This window comes from Salmo trutta, chromosome 30 (genome assembly GCF_901001165.1).
Source record: "Salmo trutta chromosome 30, fSalTru1.1, whole genome shotgun sequence".
In the NCBI taxonomy this organism is placed as follows: domain Eukaryota; kingdom Metazoa; phylum Chordata; class Actinopteri; order Salmoniformes; family Salmonidae; genus Salmo; species Salmo trutta.
Genome location: NC_042986.1, coordinates 41,666,898 through 41,691,897, shown reverse-complemented (window position 1 = coordinate 41,691,897; position 25,000 = coordinate 41,666,898). Strand labels below are relative to the sequence as shown.

The window sequence follows — 25,000 nt, the reverse complement described above, 5'->3', positions numbered from 1 at the left end:
GGTTCTGTAGACCTCAGCACCCACATTGGTAGAGAGAGGTTCTGTAGACCTCAGCACCCACATTGGTAGAGAGAGGTTCTGTAGACCTCAGCACCCACATTGGTAGAGAGAGGTTCTGTAGACCTCAGCACCCATTGGTAGAGAGAGGTTCTGTAGACCTCAGCACCCACATTGGTAGAGAGAGGTTCTGTAGACCTCAGCACCCACATTGGTAGAGAGAGGTTCTGTAGACCTCAGCACCCACATTGGTAGAGAGAGGTTCTGTAGACCTCAGCACCCACATTGGTAGAGAGAGGTTCTGTAGACCTCAGCACCCACATTGGTAGAGAGAGGTTCTGTAGACCTCAGCACCCACATTGGTAGAGAGAGGTTCTGTAGACCTCAGCACCCACATTGGTAGAGAGAGGTTCTGTAGACCTCAGCACCCACATTGGTAGAGAGAGGTTCTGTAGACCTCAGCACCCACATTGGTAGAGAGAGGTTCTGTAGACCTCAGCACCCACATTGGTAGAGAGAGGTTCTGTAGACCTCAGCACCCACATTGGTAGAGAGAGGTTCTGTAGACCTCAGCACCCACATTGGTAGAGAGAGGTTCTGTAGACCTCAGCACCCACATTGGTAGAGAGAGGTTCTGTAGACCTCAGCACCCACATTGGTAGAGAGAGGTTCTGTAGACCTCAGCACCCACATTGGTAGAGAGAGGTTCTGTAGACCTCAGCACCCACATTGGTAGAGAGAGGTTCTGTAGACCTCAGCACCCACATTGGTAGCACTTTGAGTAGTCCTAGTCAGTCTCATATATGCAGGGTGTTGTGTTACTTCAGTCCTAACACAAGCTCTGTAAAATGCTCTGAATGTGATGTGGTTTTTGTGCAATCGATTTTAATAAATGATTGGAATGTTTGGAATGATGTTCGGCTTTCACAGTGCATTTGTCCTTAGTCATAAAATAAGTGTTGTTATGCTTTTATAGCACACGGTATGAAATAATAATCTTTTTATCTCTGTTTTGGTTCCAGCTCTTTGGCATCGACAGCAAGTCAGGCTCTATTCTGTGGAAGCACTACCTGGAGAATGTCCAGCCCAACGCAGCCTTCAAACTGGTAGTCCAGAGGACCACCGCTCACTTCCCCCATCCCCCACAATGCACTCTGCTCATCAAGGATAAGGTAGGAAACAACACCGTGGACTGTGTTGCAAAATAGTCCTTACTACACCATTTATTTATTTAAGAGTTCTGGTGATTTCTAAGATTCCCCAACGATTTTAAATTTGATCTTGAACCTGAAAAAAGACATCGGAGCTGTCGTTTACCAAGCGTCTCGGTAGGAATTACAACCTAAGTGTTTACGGACTGTAACTAGGTAGGGCAGCTCTTACTCCGACTGGATCTAACGTTGGAGGAAATGTCTCTATTTTTCTAAAACATTTCTGCTCTCGCTGTGTCTGGTTTCCCCCCCCCCCAGGACACTGGCCTGGCCACCCTGCATGTGTTCAACCCCATATTTGGCAGGAAGAGCCACATCGCCCTGCCGGCCCTGCCCCGCCCCATCCTCCAGTCACTACTACTACCTGTTATAGACCAGGATTACGCCAAGGTCCTGCTGCTGGTCGATGACCAATACAAGGTAGGACTACATCTGTCTGATTTCAAGGGATGAAATGTCAACGGGTTTTAACTGATGTGTATTAAAACATTCTGCTGCATTGTGGGAAAGATTTGCGCCTTTTCTTTTGGAAAGTACCTGTTAGTGTTGACTCCCTTTTCATTGTTCTGCCTTTATATGCCCTCCCTCCCTCTCTCCCTCTCTCTCTCCCTCCCTCCCTCCCTCCCTCCCAGGTGACAGCCTTCCCCTCCACGAAGAACGTCCTGCAGCAGCTCCAGGAGATGGCCTCCTCGATCTTCTTCTACCTGATCCATTCAGAGCACGGAAACCTATCTGGATTCAGACTGCGCAAGGTGACTAAACACTGTGTGTGTACGTGACATTCATTTGTGTGTATGCATGGATGTGACATTGAGAGAGTGTGTGTGTGTGTTCATCCAGGACTTGTCCACAGAGCGGATCTGGGAGGTGGTCCTACCTACAGAGGTCCAGAAGATTGTAGCTGTCAAAGGGAAGAGGCCCAACGAACATGTCCACTCTCAGGGCAGAGTGATGGGAGACCGCAGTGTTCTCTACAAGGTAAACGCTGCTCTAGGTGGTAGGACAGTGTTCTCTACAAGGTAAACGCTGCTCTAGGTGGCAGGACAGTGTTCTCTACAAGGTAAACGCTGCTCTAGGTGGCAGGACAGTGTTCTCTACAAGGTAAACGCTGCTCTAGGTGGCAGGACAGTGTTCTCTACAAGGTAAACGCTGCTCTAGGTGGCAGGACAGTGTTCTCTACAAGGTAAACGCTGCTCTAGGTGGCAGGACAGTGTTCTCTACAAGGTAAACGCTGCTCTAGGTGGCAGGACAGTACAGTCATGGCCAAAAGTTTTGAGAATGACACAAATATTAATTTTCACAGTTTGCTCCTTCAGTGTCTTTAGATATTTTTGTCAGATGTTACTATGGAATACTGAAGTATAATTACAAGCATTTCATAAGTGTCAAAGGCTTTTATTGACAATTACATGAAGTTGATGCAAAGAGTCAATATTTGCAGTGTTGATCCTTCTTTTTCAAGACCTCTGCAATCCACCCTGGCATGCTGTCAATTAACTTCTGGGCCACATCCTGACTGATGGCAGCCCATTCTTTCATAATCAATGCTTGGAGTTTGTCAGAATATGTGGGTTTTTGTTTGTCCACCCGCCTCTTGAGGATTGACCACAAGTTCTCAATGGGATTAAGGTCTGGGGAGTTTCCTGGCCATGGACCCAAAATATCAATGTTTTGACTTACAGTAGTGAATGCATACATTTTTATTTTTTTTTCCCCCCGTACTGGTCCCCCGTGAGAATCAAACCCACAACCCTGGCGTTGCAAACACCATGCTCTACCAACTGAGCCACACGGGACTAGTCTACATCTGTGTGACGTGTTAAATAATTGTATTCAGATTTTTTTTTTAATTACTTGTATTTTAACAGCAACAGTTCCAACCTAGACTTGTTTCCAACAGTAATTTATACAGTAAGATGTACAGTAATTTATACAGTAAGATGTACAGTAATTTATACAGTAAGATGTGTACCGTAGGTGTGATCATATTGATTCTCCATCTGTATTGCACTATCAGTATCTTGCTAGCCTGCTTTGGCTAACATTAGCTAGCTAGCTAGCTAGCTAGCTAGCTAGCTAGCTATTAGCTGTGTACGAGGGGATTGTTTGTAAGAACTAATCTACTACTATGAGATAGTTATCCCTTATTTCTGCTAATCATCACCTGTTATAAAATGACAACAATGCCTTGCTAGCTTACTTACTCGTCCACTGTCGAAGCATTGTTTCCTGAAGCATTCTGCCCGAACTCCCTGGGTTTAATGTCATGCTGTGGACGTTTGGTCAGGATGGGTCGTTTTTAATTTGTTCGTTTTGAGAGCCTAATTCCTAGCATGCTGACCAAACCGGACGTGCGGTTCACCCACATCAGAAGCAATCAGGACACGCAGGTTGAAATATCAAAACAAACTCTGAAACAATTATATTAATTTGGGGACAGGTCGAAAAGCATTAAACATTCATGGCAATTTAGCTAGCTAGCTTGCTGTTGCTAGCTAATTTGCCCTGGTATATAAACGTTGAGTTGTTATTTTACCTGAAATGCACAAGGTCCTCTACTCCGACAATTAATCCACATCATCTCTCCTCCTTCCTTAAGGCTTATTTTTCTTCTTTGGACTTTAAATGGTGGTTGGCAACCAACTTTACAGCATTACTACACACTGACAGGAGTGTGGACCTCAGTTCATCTTTCGATCACCCACGTGGGTATATGCTCCTAAAAACCAATGAGGAGACGGGAGAGGCCGGACTTGCAGCGCGTTGAGTGTCACAAATAGAACTAGTTTCTATTTTAGCGACCTGGCCACGCAGACGCCCGCGAGCAGTGTGGGTGCAATGATTGAATAACGTGTATGTGTACGTTTATTTGTGCGACGCGAGCGATGTGGTCAGCAGGTAAGCACTTCACCGCGCAAAACACATTGCGGCCGATCCTTGTTATTTCTCAAAGTTTGTACAAAACCAAGAGAGAGAAACTCATCGCTGTATTTGCGTTTCATGACGATTTGAGCTCACTCAGAACTTGTGGCTAGCTTGAGTCCATTTGATGACAGCGGTGAGTGATGGCGAGGGGGAATGACAAGTCAGTGGCTGACAGCACATCATATACTGCTGAACCACAGCACTGCAGCGTGTGGGTCGCGGAGTGCAGTTGCGCACGTGGTCAAATCAATTCCAGTAATTAATTAAATAATTATACATTTACTCTGACACGTCAACAACCCACTATTAACATGTCAAGTACTTTAAGAAATACTTTAAGAAAGGCTGGACTAGAGGGTCTACACTCGGACTATTAAGGGCCGGTTTCCCAGATCCAGATTTAGACTGGACTGGACTGGACTGGACTAAAAAGCATGTTCAGCGGGTAATATCTGCAAACTCTGACCCAAAAGTTTAACTTTTAATAATTTTTATGAGGAGCAACAAGTGCACATACAAACTTGTTGGAAATAAGAAAAATTGTGATTTTTTTATTTAATTTTTTAAATTTTTTGTTGTTGTGAAGACCTGAATAATAGTCTCTTTCCTTTTTACCGCAGTACCTAAACCCTAACCTGCTGGCAGTGGTGACGGAGAGTACAGACGCCCACCCTGAGCGGGCCTTCGTGGGCGTGTTCCTGGTCGACGGTGTGACTGGACGCATCATCCATGAAGCCGTCCAGAGAAAGTCCAGGGGGCCCGTCCACTTTGTCCACTCTGAGAACTGGGTGGTGGTGAGTAGTAGTAGCAGCAGTATTCGCAGTAGTAGTACTACTCGCAGTAGTAGTATTCTCAGCAGTAGTAGTATTCTCAGCAGTAGTAGTATCAGTAGTAGTAGTATTATCAGTAGTGGGAGCAGTAGTAGTATTATCAGTAGTGGGAGCAGTAGTAGTATCAGTAGTGGGAGCAGTAGTAGTAGTATCAGTAGTGGGAGCAGTAGTAGTAGTATCAGTAGTGGGAGCAGTAGTAGTATTATCAGTAGTAGTAGCAGTAGTAGTATTATCAGTAGTAGCAGTAGTAGTATTATCAGTAGTGGGAGCAGTAGTATTATCAGTAGTGGCAGTAGTGGGAGCAGTAGTAGTATTATCAGTAGTAGCAGTAGTAGTATCAGTAGTATTATCAGTAGTAGCAGTAGTAGTATTATCAGTAGTGGGAGTAGTAGTATTATCAGTAGTGGGAGTAGTAGTAGTGTTATCAGTAGTGGGAGCAGTAGTAGTAGTATCAGTAGTGGGAGCAGTAGTAGTGTTATCAGTAGTGGGAGCAGTAGTAGTGTTATCAGTAGTGGGAGCAGTAGTATTATCAGTAGTGGGAGCAGTAGTAGTATTATCAGTAGTATTATCAGTAGTATTATCAGTAGTGGGAGTAGTAGTGTTATCAGTAGTGGGAGCAGTAGTAGTATTATCAGTAGTATTATCAGTAGTATTATCAGTAGTGGGAGTAGTAGTGTTATCAGTAGTGGGAGCAGTAGTATTATCAGTAGTGGGAGTAGTAGTGTTATCAGTAGTGGGAGTAGTAGTATTATTAGTAGTGGGAGTAGTAGTGTTATCAGTAGTGGGAGCAGTAGTAGTATTATCAGTAGTGGGAGCAGTAGTAGTATTATCAGTAGTGGGAGCAGTAGTAGTGTTATCAGTAGTGGGAGTAGTATTATCAGTAGTGGGAGCAGTAGTAGTATTATCAGTAGTGGGAGCAGTAGTAGTATTATCAGTAGTGGGAGCAGTAGTAGTATTATCAGTAGTATTAGCAGTAGTGGGAGCAGTAGTATTATCAGTAGTGGGAGAAGTAGTAGTATTATCCGTAGTATTATCAGTAGTATTATCCGTAGTATTATCAGTAGTGGGAGCAGTAGTATTATCAGTAGTGGGAGCAGTAGTATTATCAGTAGTAGTAGTATTATCAGTGGTGGTGGTAGTAGTATTATCAGTAGTAGTATCAGCAGCAGCTGCTGTTACGGTCACAAGTGTTAAAGATGTCTGTGGTGAGGAAAAAGGTTAATGAACTGTCTTCCAGCTATTGAGAAACCCTGAAAATGTTCTCTCTCTCTCTCTCTCCCTCTCTACAGTATGAGTACTGGAACACCAAGTCCAGGCGTAATGAGTTCAGTGTGCTGGAGCTGTTTGAAGGGACAGAGCTGTATAACAGCACAGTGTTCAGTAGTCTGGACAGACCCCACCTGCCCCAGGTCCTACAGCAGACCTACATCTTCCCCTCTCCCATCACCACCATGGAGGCTACGCTCACTGAGAAGGGCATCACCTCCAGACATCTCCTCGGTCAGTATGGGTGGGAGGGAGGGATGGTTGGGTAGTTCTGTGGATGGGTGGGTAGTTCTGTGGGTGGGTAGTTCTGTGGGTGGATGGGTGGGTGGGTAGTTCTGTGGGTGGATGGGTGGGTGGGTAGTTCTGTGGGTGGATGGGTAGTTCTGTGGGTGGGTGGGTGGGTAGTTCTGTGGGTAGTTCTGTGGGTGGATGGGTAGTTCTGTGGGTGGATGGGTGGGTGGGTAGTTCTGTGGGTGGGTGGGTAGTTCTGTGGGTGGGTGGGTGGGTGGGTAGTTCTGTGGGTGGGTGGGTGGGTGGGTGGGTGGGTGGGTGGGTGGGTGGGTAGTTCTGTGGGTGGGTGGGTGGGTAAATGCTGCTCCATTAGACCTCCTGGGTCAGTACTTTGTTTGTTTTTTAAATAAAATATTTAAAATAATAAAGGCATTACAAAATGTTGCCTAGACAATAACCAAGGATACCAAGAAGTATTTGTTATTGACAGTCATTAATGATTTTAATGGTTACATTTTTTTTTTTTTTTTTTTGCTAAACCTTTAGTTATGCAGATTTTGCAATGGTGTTTAGTGGATTTTAATACCCTCTTTCAGCACTATCTGTATCGTAATTAATTTTGCTCTGGCTATTTGTTTTATCTCAGTGGGTTTACCATCAGGAGCCATCTTGTCTCTCCCAAAGATGTTCCTTGATCCACGGAGACCAGAGGTCGTCACTGAGCACAGCCGGTTAGTACCAACACACGTTCATTAGGCACCAATAGGAAGAAAATGTACTGAAACTGCGAGGGAATACCTCTTTTTGTCCAATTACCAATTCATATTTTTGTTTTCTGTTGCAAAACATTTTGCTACATTGGACCCTGTTGTTTCAAAGTTATTTGACCGTTAGAGGAATATTGGTTCAAATCAAATGTTATGTCACATGCGCTGAATACAACAGGTGTAGTAGACCTCACAGTGAAATGCTGAATACAACAGGTGTAGTAGACCTTACAGTGAAATGCTGAATACAACAGGTGTAGTAGACCTCACAGTGAAATGCTGAATACAACAGGTGTAGTAGACCGTACAGTGAAATGCTGAATACAACAGGTGTAGTAGACCTTACAGTGAAATGCTGAATACAACAGGTGTAGTAGACCTTACAGTGAAATGCTGAATACAACAGGTGTAGTAGACCTTACAGTGAAATGCTGAATACAACAGGTGTAGTAGACCGTACAGTGAAATGCTGAATACAACCGGTGTAGTAGACCTCACAGTGAAATGCTGAATACAACCGGTGTAGTAGACCTCACAGTGAAATGCTGAATACAACAGGTGTAGTAGACCTTACAGTGAGATGCTGAATACAACAGGTGTAGTAGACCTTACAGTGAAATGCTGAATACAACAGGTGTAGTAGACCTCACAGTGAAATGCTGAATACAACAGGTGTAGTAGACCTTACAGTGAAATGCTGAATACAACAGGTGTAGTAGACCTTACAGTGAAATGCTGAATACAACAGGTGTAGTAGACCTCACAGTGAAATGCTGAATACAACAGGTGTAGTAGACCTCACAGTGAAATGCTGAATACAGCAGGTGTAGACCTCACAGTGAAATGCTGAATACAACAGGTGTAGGTAGACCTCACAGTGAAATGCTGAATACAACAGGTGTAGTAGACCTTACAGTGAAATGCTGAATACAACAGGTGTAAACCTTACAGTGAAATGCTGAATACAACAGGTGTAGTAGACCTTACAGTGAAATGCTGAATACAACAGGTGTAGTAGACCTTACAGTGAAATGCTGAATACAACAGGTGTAGTAGACCTTACAGTGAAATGCTTACTTACAAGCCCTTAACCAACAATGCAGTTTTAAGAAAAATATGTTTTAAGAAAGTATTTACAAAAATAAACTGAAGTAAAAAAATAAATAAAAATAAAATAAGAAAAATAACAGTAGTGAGGCTATATACAGGGTGTTACGGTACATAGTCAATGTGGAGGCTATATACAGGGTGTTACGGTACATAGTCAATGTGGAGGCTATATACAGGGTATTACGGTACAGAGTCAATGTGGAGGCTATATACAGGGTATTACGGTACATAGTCAATGTGGAGGCTATATACAGGGTATTACGGTACATAGTCAATGTGGAGGCTATATACAGGGTGTTACGGTACATAGTCAATGTGGAGGCTATATACAGGGTGTTACGGTACATAGTCAATGTGGAGGCTATATACAGGGTGTTACGGTACATAGTCAATGTGGAGGCTATATACAGGGTATTACGGTACATAGTCAATGTGGAGGCTATATACAGGGGGGTACAGGTACAGAGTCAATGTGGAGGCTATATACAGGGTGTTACGGTACAGAGTCAATGTGGAGGCTATATACAGGGTGTTACGGTACAGAGTCAATGTGGAGGCTATATACAGGGTGTTACGGTACAGAGTCAATGTGGAGGCTATATACAGGGTGTTACGGTACAGAGTCAATGTGGAGGCTATATACAGGGTGTTACGGTACAGAGTCAATGTGGAGGCTATATACAGGGTGTTACGGTACAGAGTCAATGTGGAGGCTATATACAGGGTGTTACGGTACAGAGTCAATGTGGAGGCTATATACAGGGGGTACTGGTACAGAGTCAATGTGGAGGCTATATACAGGGTGTTACGGTACAGAGTCAATGTGGAGGCTATATACAGGGGGTACTGGTACAGAGTCAATGTGGAGGCTATATACAGGGGGTACCGGTACCGAGTCAATGTGGAGGCTATATACAGGGGGTACCGGTACCGAGTCAATGTGGAGGCTATATACAGGGGGTACCGGTACCGAGTCAATGTGGAGGCTATATACAGGGGGTACCGGTACAGAGTCAATGTGGAGGCTATATACAGGGGGTACCGGTACAGAGTCAATGTGGAGGCTATATACAGGGGGTACCGGTACAGAGTCAATGTGGAGGCTATATACAGGGGGTACCGGTACAGAGTCAATGTGGAGGCTATATACAGGGGGTACCGGTACAGAGTCAATGTGGAGGCTATATACAGGGGGTACCGGTACAGAGTCAATGTGGAGGCTATATACAGGGGGTACCGGTACAGAGTCAATGTGGAGGCTATATACAGGGGGTACCGGTACAGAGTCAATGTGGAGGCTATATACAGGGGGTACCGGTACAGAGTCAATGTAGAGGCTATATACAGGGGGTACCGGTACAGAGTCAATGTGCAGGGGCACATGTTAGTCGAGGTAATATGTACATGTAGGTAGATGTAAAGTGACTGCATGGATAACAAACAGGGAGGCTCAGCAGTGTAAAATGGTGGAGGGGGGTGACAATGCAAATAGTCCGGGTAGCCATTTGATTAGCTGTTCAGGAGTCTTATGGCTTGGGGGTTGAAGGTGTTAAGAAGCCTTTTGGACCTAGAGTTGGGGCTCCGGTACCGCTTGCCGGGCGGTAGCAGAGAGAAGAGTCTATGACTGGGGTGGCTGGAGTCTTTTTGGGCCCTTGTCACTATATAAAACTCTATGAAAGTAAGAATTGATTTATCATTTATTTTCAGTGAGGAGAACCTTATACCCTACGCCCCAGAGATGCCCATCCGCACAGAGTGGTTCATCAACTACAATCAGACCGTATTGAGAGTGAAAGGAATCTACACTGCCCCCTCTGGCCTTGAGTCCACATGTCTGGTGAGTCTATGGTCTATTACATTGGTTTCCAACCTGTTTCGGCTACTGTATCACAAAGTACATTTTGCTATGACTACAGTACCCTTGGAGTACCCCTCATGTGCATTTACCAGTAGGCCTATGGTCTCATGAGTCTTCTCTAGTACCCCTAGTGGATAGGCCAGGTACCCCCAGGGGTCCTAGTACCCTAGTGGATAGGCCAGGTACCCCCAGGGGTCCTAGTACCCCCAGTGGATAGGCCAGGTACCCCCAGGGGTCTTAGTACCCCCAGTGGATAGGCCAGGTACCCCCAGGGGTCTTAGTACCCCCAGTGGATAGGCCAGGTACCCCCAGGGGTCCTAGTACCCCCAGTGGATAGGCCAGGTACCCCCAGGGGTCCTAGTACCCCCAGTGGATAGGCCAGGTACCCCCAGGGGTCCTAGTACCCCCAGTGGATAGGCCAGGTACCCCCAGGGGTCTTAGTACCCCCAGTGGATAGGCCAGGTACCCCCAGGAGTCCTAGTACCTCCTGTGGATAGGCCAGGTACCCCCAGGGGTCTTAGTAACCCCTGTGGATAGGTCAAGTACCCCCAGGGGTCTTAGTACCCCCAGTGGATAGGCCAGGTACCCCCAGGGGTCTTAGTACCCCCAGTGGATAGGCCAGGTACCCCCAGGGGTCCTAGTACCTCCTGTGGATAGGTCAGGTACCCCCAGGGTCTTAGTACCCCCTGAGGATAGGCCAGGTACCCCCAGGGATCCTAGTACCCTCTGTAGATAGGCCAGGTACCCCCAGGGATCCTCGTACCCTCTGTAGATAGGCCAGGTACCCCCAGGGATCCTAGTATCCTCTGTAGATAGGCCAGGTACCCCCAGGGGTCTTAGTACCCCCAGTGGATAGGCCAGGTACCCCCAGGGGTCTTAGTACCCCCAGTGGATAGGCCAGGTACCCCCAGGAGTCCTAGTACCTCCTGTGGATAGGCCAAGTGTCCCCCAGGGGTCTTAGTACCCCCTGTGGATAGGTCAAGTACCCCCAGGGGTCTTAGTACCCCCAGTGGATAGGCCAGGTACCCCCAGGGGTCTTAGTACCCCCAGTGGATAGGCCAGGTACCCCCAGGGGTCCTAGTACCTCCTGTGGATAGGCCAGGTACCCCCAGGGGTCTTAGTACCCCCAGTGGATAGGCCAGGTACCCCCAGGGGTCCTAGTACCTCCTGTGGATAGGTCAAGTACCCCCAGGGGTCTTAGTACCCCCAGTGGATAGGCCAGGTACCCCCAGGGGTCCTAGTATCTCCTGTGGATAGGCCGTGTCCCCCAGGGGTCTTAGTACCCCCAGTGGATAGGCCAGGTACCCCCAGGGGTCTTAGTACCCCCAGTGGATAGGCCAGGTACCCCCAGGGGTCTTAGTACCCCCAGTGGATAGGCCAGGTACCCCCAGGGGTCTTAGTACCCCCAAGTCTTAGTACCCCTGGTTGGGAAACTGGTCTATTACACTACCTTCAATGTATCAAGTCTGGACTTCCTTCTGCATTTCCGAGGCCATGGTACACTGACAATGCAGAGCGACCTGTTGATGAAATGAAGATTTAACTATGATGTAGGTCAAAGACTAAATATTTAACACGGGAAATGTATATGTTTTGTTACACAGGTGGTAGCGTACGGTCTTGACATCTACCAAACCAGAGTGTACCCCTCCAAGCAGTTCGACGTGCTGAAAGATGACTACGACTACGTCCTGATTAGCAGTGTTCTGTTCGCTCTGTTCTTCGCCACCATGATTAGTAAACGTCTGGCACAGGTCAAACTGCTCAACCGGGCCTGGCGGTGAAGAGTCAACTTCTCACCTTTCAACTCTGATCTCTCCGTTGCTGCATGGATGACACCGGGACAATGGTGGTGGACGAGCTGAAGCCGTTTTGGTGGGGGGGAGGTCCTCTTTCTTTTTCAAGGACGAGATTTAATTTCGAGTTGCAAGATTTTCCATATTTTTTTGTTTAATTTATTTGGTAAGACTTTACATTGAGGTAGAATTTAAGGGGAGTTGCATTCAGAAAGTATTCCTACCCCTTGACTTATTCCACATTGTTGTTAGAGCATGAATTCAAAATGGATTTGATTCCCCCTCACCCCCCTCACCCAGCTACACACAATACCCCATAATGAAAGTGAAAACATGTTTTTGGAAATGTTTGTACATTTATTGAAAATGAAATACAGATTTAATTTACGTAAGTATTCACACCCCTGAGTCAATACCCCTGGTATTCACACCCCTGGTCCCGTGTGGCTCAGTTGGTAGAGCATGGTGTTTGCAACGCCAGGGTTGTGGGTTCGATTCCCACGGGGGACCAGTACGGAGAAAAAGAAAAAAAATGTATGAAATGTATGCACTCACTACTGTAAGTCGCTCTGGATAAGAGCGTCTGCTAAATGACTAAAATGTAAATGTAATACTTTTGTAGAAGCACCTTTGGTGGAGATTACAGCTTTGAGTTGTCTTGGGTATGTCGGTATCAGCTTTGCACATCTGTATTTGTGGATTTTCTCCCATTCTTCCTTGCAGATTTTTTTTCAAGCTCTGCTGTTCACCGCTGCTCCCCCATCTAACTTAACAATCTTCAAGTCTTTCTCCAGATGAGCTGTGCCTGGTTTTCTCCAGACGTAGCACTTTGCATTCAGGCTAAAGAGTTAGATTTTCATCTCATCAGACCACAATATTTTCAGATATGCTCTTTCACGTGCCTTTTTTTTTGCCATTTTTCAGGGCGTGCTGTCATGTAGCTTTTTCTCAGGAGTGGCTTCCATCTGGCCATTCTCCCATAAAACCCAGATTAGTGAAGTGCTATAGAGACTTGTCCTTCTGGCAGGTTCTCCCATCTTAGCCAAGGAACTTTATAGTTCTGTCAGAGTGGTCATTGGGCTCTTTGTCACCTCCCTGATCGAGGTCATTTTTTGCCCAGTTGTTCAGTTTGGTCGGACGGCCATCTCTAGGCAGAGTCGGTAGTTCCATATTTTTTTCAATTTCCCAATGATGGAGACCTCTGTACTCTTGGAAACTTTCAACACTCTAGAAATTGTGTACCCTTCCCCCAGATATGACTCATCCCAATTCTATCTCAGTGATCTACAGACAGTTCCTTGGACTTCATGGTATAGTTTCTGTTCTGACGTGTGCTGTCAACTGTGGGGACCAGAAATAGACAGGTGTGTTTCTTTCTAAATCCTGTCAAAACAATTGAATTGGCCACTCACTGGTGGACTCCAATCATGTTGTAGTGATATCTCAAGGATGATCAAAGGAAATTGGATGAACCTGAGCTCAATTTGGAGTGTCATAGTAAAGGGGTGTGAATACTTATGTAAATGAGATTACTGTATTTAATTGTGAACACATTTGCATAACATTCTTAACATGTTTTTACTGTCATGTGTTTTAATCCATTTTGAATTCAGGCTGTAACAACAAATTGTAGTTTAAGTCAAGTGGTATGAATACTTTCTGAAGGCACTGTATGTCATTGCTATTAACAAATAATGAACTGTCTACACCCTTTATAACCTCCCTTTTAAGATAGCAATGTAAAGTGCTTTTCATGATCTCACTTCATGCAATGAAATTTTATTTTTACCACAACGAAAGAGCAGTTAAGTGGTTACTTGGTGCATTTCAAAGCAGGTGTTCTTATACTGAAACATTATTTAGCTCTGAAAGATGACTAAAACGTCTTTTAAGATTAGGCCTAATCTAAGATTACTAAATGCGGTACAGATTTCGATGGGATTTTGATAATTTTTGTTTATTTTGTTTGAAATGTTTTTTTTTATGTGCTAAAGGGTATGTTCACTGTGCTTGTGCCACAGATCCTTGAAGACAGGCCCTATGATAGATAATTAACTGGGGTGGGTGGTGTGTGTACTGAGGAGGATTGTTTTTTGCCGGTCGTCTGCCTCAGGCTCGCAGTGTTGGTCTTTTTAATTCTTTCTTTGATACACTGGAAGTTTTGTAAATTATCTTAACTAATATCCCCCCCCCCCCCCCCCCCCCACATGGCTTTTGTGTAAATTATAGTTTGTAACATATTTATGTATATTTATGTCTTAAACATGGATTTGCATGGCGCTCTAGAGTATTAATTTGGCCTTTTTGGGTGAATGGACAACTCTGCTCATGCAACACTTTAACAAAAACGCCAATGCCCTCAATAAAATGATTACTATTTCTGAAAGTCATTTTTTTTTTGCACAAAGTAAGCGTACTACAGATGTTTGGTTGTGCTATAGTGAAATAATTGCTATTATTTGTCTTTTTTTCTCTCTATAATTCTCTATTCTTTATACATCTATCTAGGAAATTCCCTAGCTAGTTTATTGTCGTAGTTTATTATTAAAGCGCTTTATTACAGCGCGTCTTTGATTTAATAACATCTATGTCGACACTTCCTGTTATTTGGGGGGATGTTGTTGAGGAAGTGTTCCTGCTTGTCCGGTAAGGAATCTAAAGATGGCGTCGAAATGGACTGCCGCTGTCCCGCCGCTGTTATCAGCTTCCTACACAGCTTTTGAAACGGAAAGAGCTACCTCCGCTTATAGGATCCATAATAAACAGGTAAACAACGTGTCCGTCTGTGAAATGCAGCGCTCCGTTGACGAGAAAGAGCTCGATATAACAGCTAGCAACCATGCTAACTTCACTCAGCTCAGTTGTATTGCGCTAGCGTTAGCATAGCATGCTACCTACAGTAATATACCTAGTGGGAATCGGCTTCATCATCAGCTAAAACAGAGTTTACGGTGAAGTAAACATTGCTGTTAAACCATAATAACTGAATTCGGAAGAGTTTTGTCGTATTTGCATGACAATAAACAAAGCCAAACATTGTATTTTTTTTTTATAGCGAACTACTGTAATGTTAGGCTTTAACGAGCCACAGTTGACGAACTAGCAAACATTTCTTGTATTGCAAGAAACGAAAGTTTATCCCGTGGTTCTCTGTTTACTTGAGGGTCAAGTTGTTTGCCATCATGATGTTGCTGATGTGATGGCATGAATAGATTAGATAGTATTTAGATATGTCAACATCACGAGTTAACACAGCTGTTGATATAATCGTTTCATATGTCATTTGATGTGGGCTAACTATACAATTTATTGACTTTGCACTCCTTGATCCGTTCTGAGTTTGGTAGTTAACGTCTGTCAACAGTTAGCTACAATCTGGGATATTTCTTGCAGTTAAATGGTCACTTCAGTCGTTGATACACCCATTCATACTTGAAGCTTATTGGTTATACTGTTAAATGCCTTATGTGTCAAGTCTAATGAGCCTAGTGCAACTATCAAACCTCCATTTATAACAAAGTATAGCTAGCTATACAATGGAGTAGCAGCACAACCTTTTTGTCTTGTCATTTGAGTGCACTGAACTGTAAGTTATAGTTTCACAATTTGTAGAACATTTATCATGTCATTGTGTTGAACTGTCTGTCAGTAGTAGTAGTTGCAGTAGTAAGTATCAGTATCAGTAGTAGTAGTAGTAGCAGTAGTATCAGTAGTAAGTAAGTAGTAGTAGTTAGTAGCAGTAGTATCAGTAGTAAGTAAGTAGTACGTAGTAGTAGTAGTAGTAGTTAGTAGCAGTAGTAAGTAGTAGTAGTAGTAGTAGTATGAGTAGTAGTAGTAGTAGTAGTACGTATCAGTAGTAGTAGTAGTACGTATCAGTAGTAGTAGTAGTACGTATCAGTAGTAGTATCAGTAGTAGTAGTAGTACGTATCAGTAGTAGTAGTAGTATCAGTAGTAGTAGTAGTACGTATCAGTAGTAGTAGTAGTACGTATCAGTAGTAGTAGTAGTACGTATCAGTAGTAGTAGTAGTATCAGTAGTAGTAAGTATCAGTAGTAGTATCAGTAGTAGTAAGTATCAGTAGTAGTAGGTATCAGTAGTAGTAGGTATCAGTAGTAGGTATCAGTAGTAGTAGGTATCAGTAGTAGTAGGTATCAGTAGTAGTAGGTATCAGTAGTAGTAGGTATCAGTAGTAAGTAGTAGTAGTATCAGTAGTAAGTATCAGTAGTAGTAAGTATCAGTAGTAAGTATCAGTAGTAGTAGTAAGTATCAGTAGTAGTAGTAAGTATCAGTAGTAGTATCAGTAGTAAGTATCAGTAGTAGTAAGTATCAGTAGTAAGTATCAGTAGTAGTAGTAAGTATCAGTAGTAGTAGTAGTAGTATCAGTAGTAAGTATCAGTAGTAGTAAGTATCAGTAGTAAGTATCAGTAGTAGTAGTAAGTATCAGTAGTAGTAGTAAGTATCAGTAGTAGTAGTAAGTATCAGTAGTAGTATCAGTAGTATCAGTTGTAGTATCAGTAGTATCAGTTGTAGTAGTAGTAGTAAGTATCAGTAGTAGTAGTAGTAGTAGTAGTAAGTATCAGTAGTAGTAAGTATCAGTAGTAGTAAGTATCAGTAGTAGTAGCAGTAGTAAGTATCAGTAGTAGTAAGTAGTAGTACTGGACTGTGTTTATAAATATAGAGTAGTCAGTGACTCAGTGGAATAAATAACAGAACTCTTCTCCCTCTCCTCCTCTCTTTTCTGTCTCCAGAAACACCTGATCCTGTTAACAAAGGGGCTGTGTTCCAAGCTGCAGCCGCCTGGACAGAACCGAGATCATCACCTTCACAGCCACGATGAAGTCCACCAAGCTGCCACAGACAGTCAAGACACTTTCTGACTGTGAGTTCTCTTCTTACGTCTCACCAGGCTTGGGGTCAACTCCAATTCAATTCCAGTCAATTCAGGAAGTACACTGAAATTCAGCGGAGGCTCCTCAGAGGAGGAAGGGGAGGGAATTTTAATAAAAATTTTAATAGTGAAACATTTAAAAAGTTATCGTGTTTAGATAAAACTATTCAAAATATATTTGTCACCAAATAATTTATTAAAAACACACTGTTTTCCAAAGAAGGTCTACAGTAGCCTCAGCAGCACTCTGTAGGGTAGCACCATGGTGTAGCCGGAGGACAGCTAGCTTCCGTCCTCCTCTGGCTACATTGACTTCAATACAAAACCTAGGAGGCTCATGGTTTTCACCCCCTTCCATAGACTTACACAGTAATTATGACAACTTCTGGAGGATGTCCTCCAGTCTATCAGAGCTGTTGCAGCATGAACTGACATGTTGTCCACCCAATCAAAGGATCAGAGAATTAATCTAGTACTGAAAGTATAAGCTATAGCTAGCGAGCACTGCAGTGTTTAAAATGTGGTGAATAGTTGACTCAAAGAGAGAGAAAGACAATAGTTGAACAGTTATGAACAAATTCATTTCTTCAAAAATGGAGGAGCGAGAGTTAGCTATAGTTTGCCAATTGTTTTCAATTACTTAGCTACCAATTGCAGCTAGCTAGTTTAGCGTACTCAAACACCCGGCTCAAACAGAGGGATGCTATGTTAGCTAGCTGGCTATGACTATCCAACACCGGAACTCTAACGAAGTCAAGGTAAGCTTTTGGTTTTACTAATTTGTTGCCACCGGGGCCCCGTCAGTGTAACTGCTAAACTGCTTACTGACTGTACTGCATGATTGCGGTTTTGACATTAAGGTTAGGCATGTAAAGTTTTTTTTTTTTTCTCGCCTGGTCACAGACGGCTAATGTGTTGTGCATTTGAAGTCCACAAGCGAAGGGAAAAGGTGAGAGGAGGAGATGCGAGAAGGAATACAACGAGCTGTTTCTGTGTGGCTGTTAAAGTGAGCTGTTTGCGTGTGATCAGGGGTTTATTCATTCCGTTGAAAAACATTTCTGAAACGGGGATAAAACATACCTGAATTTGTCCAATAGAAACTCTCGTTTGCATCTGTTGGACTAATTTATTACACCCTAAATCGGCTAGATGCAGGCAAGAATGTGCAAGGCGTTATTGAATGTGTCACTGTCACAAGTCTGTCTCTCGACCTGTGTGCACCGACGTTGTAAACTTTCATTCATAGGCTAAGTTGTAGAAACCACTTGATGGGTACAGGGAACATTTAACTATTGTCTAGTAGCATAAACCTATCTCTGTTACATTGAACTTGAGTGAATGAAATATGAATGACAGTCATCCAATATGCTGTAATAGAAATAAGATCATAAAAAAAAAATGATCGTCCTCCCTCATCTGAAACGGCACAGACCGCTGCTGCTGAAATTCCACATTTTCTTTAATACTTTTCAATTTGGTTTACTTCCTGAATTGACTGGAATTTAAATGGAATTGACTCACCTGCATCACGTTATTAAAGATAGACTCAGTAGAAGTATGATTTAATTCTGGCTATGTTGTTAGATTATGTAAAATAAATACATTTAAAATGTTGGGGTGACAATGTTTGGTTAGACAGCTATGGTGCTTGTCTACTCAACAGGGTTAGGGCAAGACAGCTGTTTCTCCACCATGTCCTAACGGGCCTGTTTCTCCCCCCCTGTCGTAACGGGCCTGTTTCTCCCTCCCATGTCCTAACGGGCCTGTTTCTCCCCTGTCCCTGTCCTAACGGGCCTGTTTCTCCCACCCTGTGTCCCAGAACGCGAACGTGTCCCAGAACGCGAACGTGTCCCAGAACGCGAACGTGTCCCAGAACGCGAACGCGTCCCCAGAACGCGTCCCCAGAACGCGTCCCCAGAACGCGTCCCCAGAACGTGTCCCCAGAGCGTGTCCAGTCAGAGAAATCGCTACGTGTCTACCTCAACCTCCCTTACTTCCTGCGCTGTATCAACCGGTTTCAGGACGCCGTCTCAGCCAACTCTTTTCTTCATCATGCCCGCCACCGTCGGAGACGCCACCGCCGTCCGCAATGGGTGGGTTTGAGTGTGTGATCCAGATTTCTCTGTTCTTCACAAGGTTGTGTTGTAATCAAGTCAGAGTCAAGTCAGAGTCAAGTCAGAGTCAAGTCAGAGTCAAGTCAGAGTCAAGTCAGAGTCAAGTCAGAGTCAGGTCCCTAATCACTGGACTTCAGGACTGGACTACAACACTACTCAAGGATTTTTCCTCTCTGTAGGAGCGTAGTGAATTGTTGTTGTGATAGAATATTTTTCCCATTTCGAGTCAATTGTCTCTTCTAGTCAAAATTGCAGTAAATTTGTTGATGTAATCATGCTCCCGAGTTGGTACCTACACTGGTCATACAGCTACTGAGGTGAATTTTGTGACTCATTTATCATCAGTATTTCAGACCCACTAGCCAGTGTTATTCTCTTCCCCTTCAGGTTCCACTCCCTGGTGATGGATGTAACCATGGCCCTGGACACCTTGGCCCTGGACACCTTGTCCCTGGACACCTTGGCCCTGGACACCTTGGCCCTGGACACCTTGGCCCTGGACACCATGGCCCTGGACACCATGGCCCTGGACACCTTGGCCCTGGACACCATGGCCCTGGACACCATGGCCCTGGACACCTTGGCCCTGGACACCTTGGCCCTGGACACCTTGGCCCTGGACACCTTGGCCCTGGACACCTTGTCCCTGCCCGTCCTGGAGCCCCTGATCCCTGGGAGACTGCTGGACGTGACTGTCCGGGCACTCAGCTGCCTCTACGCCGGTATGTTCTGTGTTCAGTTGTAGGTTCCACTCCCAGTTTGGCCACATACAGTAGTGTACTGTCCCCCTTTTTTTTTATTTTTTTGATGTCAAAAGTTAACTTTTCAAACGGAAAAAACAATGTTCTTCTGACGAAGCTTACCCATGATTTTATACAATGATTCTAGTCTGGAAATCATTGATTTTTTTTTTTTTGTGTAAATATGTTTTATTTTGGCTGAAAGTTCCCCTGTTGCCTCTGCCTCTAATCTTGGGGTTAACTGTAGGTTTACTCCTCCTCTCCTCCAGGTGGCAGTGTTGCCACGTGCATGGCCGTCCTGCAGGTGGGCAGCGGCCTGCAGCTCCACACAGCCTCCACTGGCTCCAAAGAGGAGGACTATGAAAAGGATGCTGCTACCATCGTACAGAAATGTGTAATTACCACCGATATTATACCTAGTCGCTAGGGTACACCAATTGTGTATGTAGTACTCTGTAGCAGACTGATATGACTCTGTAGCAGACTGATATGACTCTGTAGTACTCTGTATCAGACTGATATGACTCTGTAGCAGACTGATTTGACTGTAGTACTCTGTAGTAGACTGATATGACTCTGTAGTACTCTGGCAGACTGATATGACTCTGTAGCAGACTGAAATGACTCTGTAGTACTCTGTATCAGACTGATATGACTCTGTAGCAGACTGATATGACTCTGTAGTACTCTGTATCAGACTGATATGACTCTGTAGTACTCTGTAGCAGACTGATTTGACTCTGTAGCAGACTGATTTGACTCTGTAGCAGACTGATATGACTCTGTAGCAGACTGATATGACTCTGTAGCAGACTGATATGACTCTGTAGCAGACTGATATGACTCTGTAGTACTCTGTATCAGACTGATATGACTGTAGCAGACTGATATGACTCTGTAGTACTCTGTATCAGACTGATTTGACTCTGTAGCAGACTGATTTGACTCTAGCAGACTGATTTGACTCTGTAGCAGACTGATTTGACTCTGTAGCAGACTGATTTGACTCTGTAGCAGACTGATTTGACTCTGTAGCAGACTGATTTGACTCTGTAGCAGACTGATATGACTCTGTAGCAGACTGATATGACTCTGTAGCAGACTGATTTGACTCTGTAGCAGACTGATAGGACTCTGTAGCAGACTGATAGGACTCTGTAGCAGACTGATAGGACTCTGTAGCAGACTGATAGGACTCTGTAGCAGACTGATAGGACTCTGTAGCACTCTGTAGTACTCTGTAGCAGACTGATATGACTCTAGTACTCTGTGGCAGACTGATATGACTCTGTAGTACTCTGTAGCAGACTGATATGACTATGTATCAGACTGATATGACTCTGTAGCGGACTGATATGACTGTAGCAGACTGATATGACTCTGTAACAGACTGATATGACTCTGTAGTACTGTAGCAGACTGATATGACTCAGTACTCTGATCAGTTAGTGAAGAATGACATCAGTTCACCCCTTCCAGCTAATCTTTTACAATTAGAAGTTATCACATTCTATTAACGGGTGTGTTATGGCTGATTTTGAGTTACTTACATTTGATCTCTCTCTCTGTCCTCGCTCTCTGTCCTCGCTCTCTGTCCTCGCTCTCTCGCTCTGTCCTCGCTCTCTGTCCTCGCTCTCTCGCTCTGTCCTCGCTCTCTGTCCTCGCTCTCTGTCCTCGCTCTCTGTCCTCTCTCTCTGTCCTCGCTCTGTCCTCTCTCTCTGTCCTCGCTCTGTCCTCGCTCTCTGTCCTCTCTCTCTCGCTCTCTGTCCTCTCTCTCTCGCTCTCTCGCTCTGTCCTCGCTCTCTCGCTCTGTCCTCGCTCTCTCGCTCTGTCCTCGCTCTCTCGCTCTGTCCTCGCTCTCTCGCTCTGTCCTCGCTCTCTCTCTGTCCTCGCTCTGTCCTCGCTCTCGCTCTGTCCTCTCTCTGTCCTCGCTCTGTCCTCGCTCTGTCCTCGCTCTGTCCTCTCTCTGTCTTCTCTCTGTCCTCTCTCTGTCCTCGCTCTGTCCTCGCTCTCTGTCCTCGCTCTCTGTCCTCGCTCTCTGTCCTCGCTCTCTGTCCTCGCTCTCTGTCCTCGCTCTCTCTGTCCTCGCTGTCCTCGCTCTCTGTCCTCGCTCTCTCTGTCCTCGCTCTCTCTGTCCTCGCTCTCTCTGTCCTCGCTCTCTCTGTCCTCGCTCTCTCTGTCCTCGCTCTCTCTGTCCTCGCTCTCTCTGTCCTCGCTCTCTCTGTGCTCTCTCTGTGCTCTCTCTGTCCTCGCTCTGTCCTCGCTCTGTCCTCGCTCTGTCCTCGCTCTGTCCTCGCTCTCTCGCTCTGTCCTCGCTCTGTCCTCGCTCTCTCTCTCTGTCCTCGCTCTCCCTCTCTGTCCTCGCTCTCCCTCTCTGTCCTCGCTCTCTCTCTCTGTCCTCGCTCTCTCGCCTCGCTCCTCACCTGTGTAGCTAGATACCTGTCCTCACCTGTGTAGCTAGATACCTGTCCTCACCTGTGTAGTTTGATACCTGTACTTGCAGGCTGATGGGTGAATAAATCACTTTTCTCCCGGGTAACCTGGTATTTCCCGCCAAAAACGGACATGTCATTTAAAAGTATTATAAAGCTTAGAAATATGCTACATGGCCAAAAGTATGGTGACAGTCCTTCAAATTAGTGAATTTGGCTATTTTAGCCACACCCGTCGCTGACAGGTGTATAAAATTGAGCACACAGCCATGCAATCTCCATAGACAAACACTGGCAATAGAATGGCTGAGTGACTTTCAACGTGGCACCGTCATAGGATGCCACCTTTCCAACAAGTCAGTTGGTCAAATTTCTGCCATGCTAGAGCTGCTCCGGTCAACTGTAAGTGCTGTTATTGTGAAGTAGAAACGTCTAGGAGCAACAACGGCTTAGCCGCAAAGTGGTAGGCCACACAAGCTCACAGAACGGGACCGCTGAATGCTGAAGCACGTAAAAAAAAATGTCTGTTTGCAACACTCACTACCGAATTCCAAACTGCCTCTGGAAGCAACGTCATCACAATAACTGTTCATCGGGAGAAATGAAATGAAAGCAGGTGTCCACATAGTTTTGGCCATGTAGTGTATGTGGTTGTTTAGGGTAGTTCAATTCACTGATTGTGAAGTCTCTGGAGAGGAATGCCTGCTAAATGATTCAAACGTTGTGAAATGTGTCTTCCAGCACTACCAGAACTTCCAGCTGCTGGGTGTCTGCTGAACAGCCTGTACCTGAACCTGAGTCCCACGGCCCTGGCTGACAAGGGCAAGGAGAAGGACCCTCTGGGCCGCCCTCAGGGTCCGAGACATCGCCGCCCGCACCAAGGATGGAGAAGGCTCCCCTAAACTGGGACCTGGCAAAGGGTGTGTAGCTTACCTGTGTCGTGTCTTTGGGCACCATTAACTTGAAGACATGTTTATCAAATAACTCCCTGTAATTATTATCACGTGATTAAACTGATTAATCGTTTAATTGTAATTAACTAGGAGATCGGGGCACCAAGGAAAATATTCAGATCACAAAGTTATAATTTTCCTAATATAACTTTCCTATATTATAACATTATATATTATATTATAATATAGGCCAATTATCTTCTGGTTTAAATGGTGTATTTTACCTCTAGTCCAGTCTCATTCCAAACGTCGTAAATTGTTGTATCTGCACGAATCCAGCCTTTACTAAAGTCATCCATACATCAACTGTCTTAAAATCATTTATTTACTAAACTAAGTAATTCATAGAAAGCATACAAACAGTAATTATCGTCACAACGAATTGGTAGAGTAATGTGGCCTAGTGGGCTAAACAGGCATGGCTGGTGTCTTGTTAAAACAAAGGGTCATAAAGGGCAGCTGAGGAGGCACACAGAGTTCATTAATATTAACAATTGATATGCTAATCCTTTGCACATGAACGCTCACTCATTCGGGAACAATTGCAATCAATATATATTTACGCTCAGTGTGTCGTCGGGATCCTTGTTGGAGAGTTTTTGTCCTGTTCTCTCTCTCTCTCGGTTAGAATGGATCTTTCAAAGCGACATTCATTAATGTCGTTATCGAATGGATGTTTCGTCGGTCTTCGCGTTCAATGATATAATTTACTTAGCTGCAGACTATTAATTAATATCAAAGACTTGTCATTATTCTGTTGGTCTCGATAGTCTAAAAGTTTAACCACGTGGTATAGTTAACTTTCAGTAGAGGAATTGGATGGTCAAACCTTGGCTCTCTCTTCTGAGGTAAGCTGGTCTGATGAAAGAAAATCAGGGTGGGGTTTTATACGTGAACATAGAACAGGCTTGTCACATGACGCCTGGTCCTGTCTGTGTCCCTGGGGGGCGTGCCGATGACTGATTTAAGCTTTGAACAGAAATACATTCTATCACATTAACATCAGTACATAGCATCTCAACGTATTACAAATAGCTTTATTCTTATTAATACATTTTATACCACCAGTTGGATGCAAGTCCCATAGCTGAGGCTATTATATAAACAGTATTAGGGTAATATGGCTATATTGTCTCTTCTGAGTATCACAAAATTGTACCAAGCGGACCAGTTCGTAGCTGGATTCTTCACCAATCTTTTATACCTTCTCCAGAACATAAATGTTGTTTGGTTCCCCAATTCTGTGAGTTGGAAGAATTTCCTTGGTCTCTCTATGAAACCCCTCTGTGTCTCAACTGGGCCTGTTAGGCAGGACATTCTCCTTTGGAATTTACGACCGCCTTGACCGGGCCTGGGTAGGGAGAGGTAGGGAGGGGGATAGTGCAAGGGGGAGGGGGTCAACTGTGCTCCCTGTTCCCAGAGAGAGGGCAACGTCATGACACAGGTAACACAACAACAACACTCTACCAGGACTGACCTGCTGCATCTGTAGAGAGGGATACAAGTTCCAGGTAACATAACTGTATTAACCTGTGACGAAGCTGGACTGCTGCTGCTCCTCATCCTCACTCTGAGAGGATGCTGATTGGCTGACAGCCGTGGTATATCAGACCGTATACCACAGTTATGACAAAACATGTTTTGTACTGCTCTAATTACGTTGGTAACCAGTTTATAATAGCAATAAGGCACCTCGGGGGTTTGTGGTATACGGCCAATATACCACGGCTAAGGACTGTATCCAGGCTCGCTCTGTTGCATCGTGCTTAAGAACAGCCCTTAGCTGTGATATATTGGCCATATAACACACTTCCTCACGCCTTATTGCTTAAATATACAAATTTTCCATCTTTTAAAAACGTAAAATTGTCAAACGTGTGTA

The 25,000-nt window shown here is 44.6% G+C and overlaps 2 protein-coding genes and 1 long non-coding RNA gene across 5 annotated transcripts in view; all 3 read left to right on the top strand.

Moving 5' to 3' along the window:
• The window catches only part of LOC115168711 (ER membrane protein complex subunit 1), a 23,642-nt gene extending 11,350 nt beyond the window's left edge, over positions 1–12,292 (top strand). For both annotated transcript variants that reach the window (XM_029724221.1, XM_029724222.1), the window contains 9 exons: positions 1,020–1,169; positions 1,467–1,628; positions 1,841–1,960; positions 2,049–2,186; positions 4,754–4,927; positions 6,253–6,463; positions 7,107–7,191; positions 10,045–10,174; positions 11,800–12,292. In XM_029724221.1, coding sequence (XP_029580081.1) covers positions 1,020–1,169; positions 1,467–1,628; positions 1,841–1,960; positions 2,049–2,186; positions 4,754–4,927; positions 6,253–6,463; positions 7,107–7,191; positions 10,045–10,174; positions 11,800–11,979 — 1,350 coding nt within the window. In that variant the 3' untranslated portion in view covers positions 11,980–12,292. The remainder of the gene's footprint in view (positions 1–1,019; positions 1,170–1,466; positions 1,629–1,840; positions 1,961–2,048; positions 2,187–4,753; positions 4,928–6,252; positions 6,464–7,106; positions 7,192–10,044; positions 10,175–11,799) is intronic.
• Positions 12,293–12,620: 328 nt separating this feature from the next.
• LOC115168710 (uncharacterized) lies at positions 12,621–18,649 on the top strand. The gene is made up of 3 exons (XR_003870725.1): positions 12,621–14,757; positions 16,740–16,870; positions 18,543–18,649. It is a non-coding gene; the product is annotated as an uncharacterized LOC115168710 (long non-coding RNA).
• Positions 18,650–18,699: 50 nt separating this feature from the next.
• Positions 18,700–25,000, top strand: part of LOC115168709 (E3 ubiquitin-protein ligase UBR4) — a 12,187-nt gene continuing 5,886 nt past the window's right edge. Inside the window, exons 1-4 of one of the 2 annotated variants that reach the window (XM_029724220.1) lie at positions 18,700–18,972; positions 19,381–19,715; positions 20,003–20,127; positions 22,907–23,085. In XM_029724220.1, the coding sequence (XP_029580080.1) occupies positions 18,932–18,972; positions 19,381–19,715; positions 20,003–20,127; positions 22,907–22,942 (537 nt within the window). In that variant the 5' untranslated portion in view covers positions 18,700–18,931 and the 3' untranslated portion in view covers positions 22,943–23,085. Of the gene's footprint in view, positions 18,973–19,380; positions 19,716–20,002; positions 20,128–22,906; positions 23,086–25,000 lie in introns of those variants that run through there. The other variant, XM_029724219.1, reaches the window with a different exon arrangement.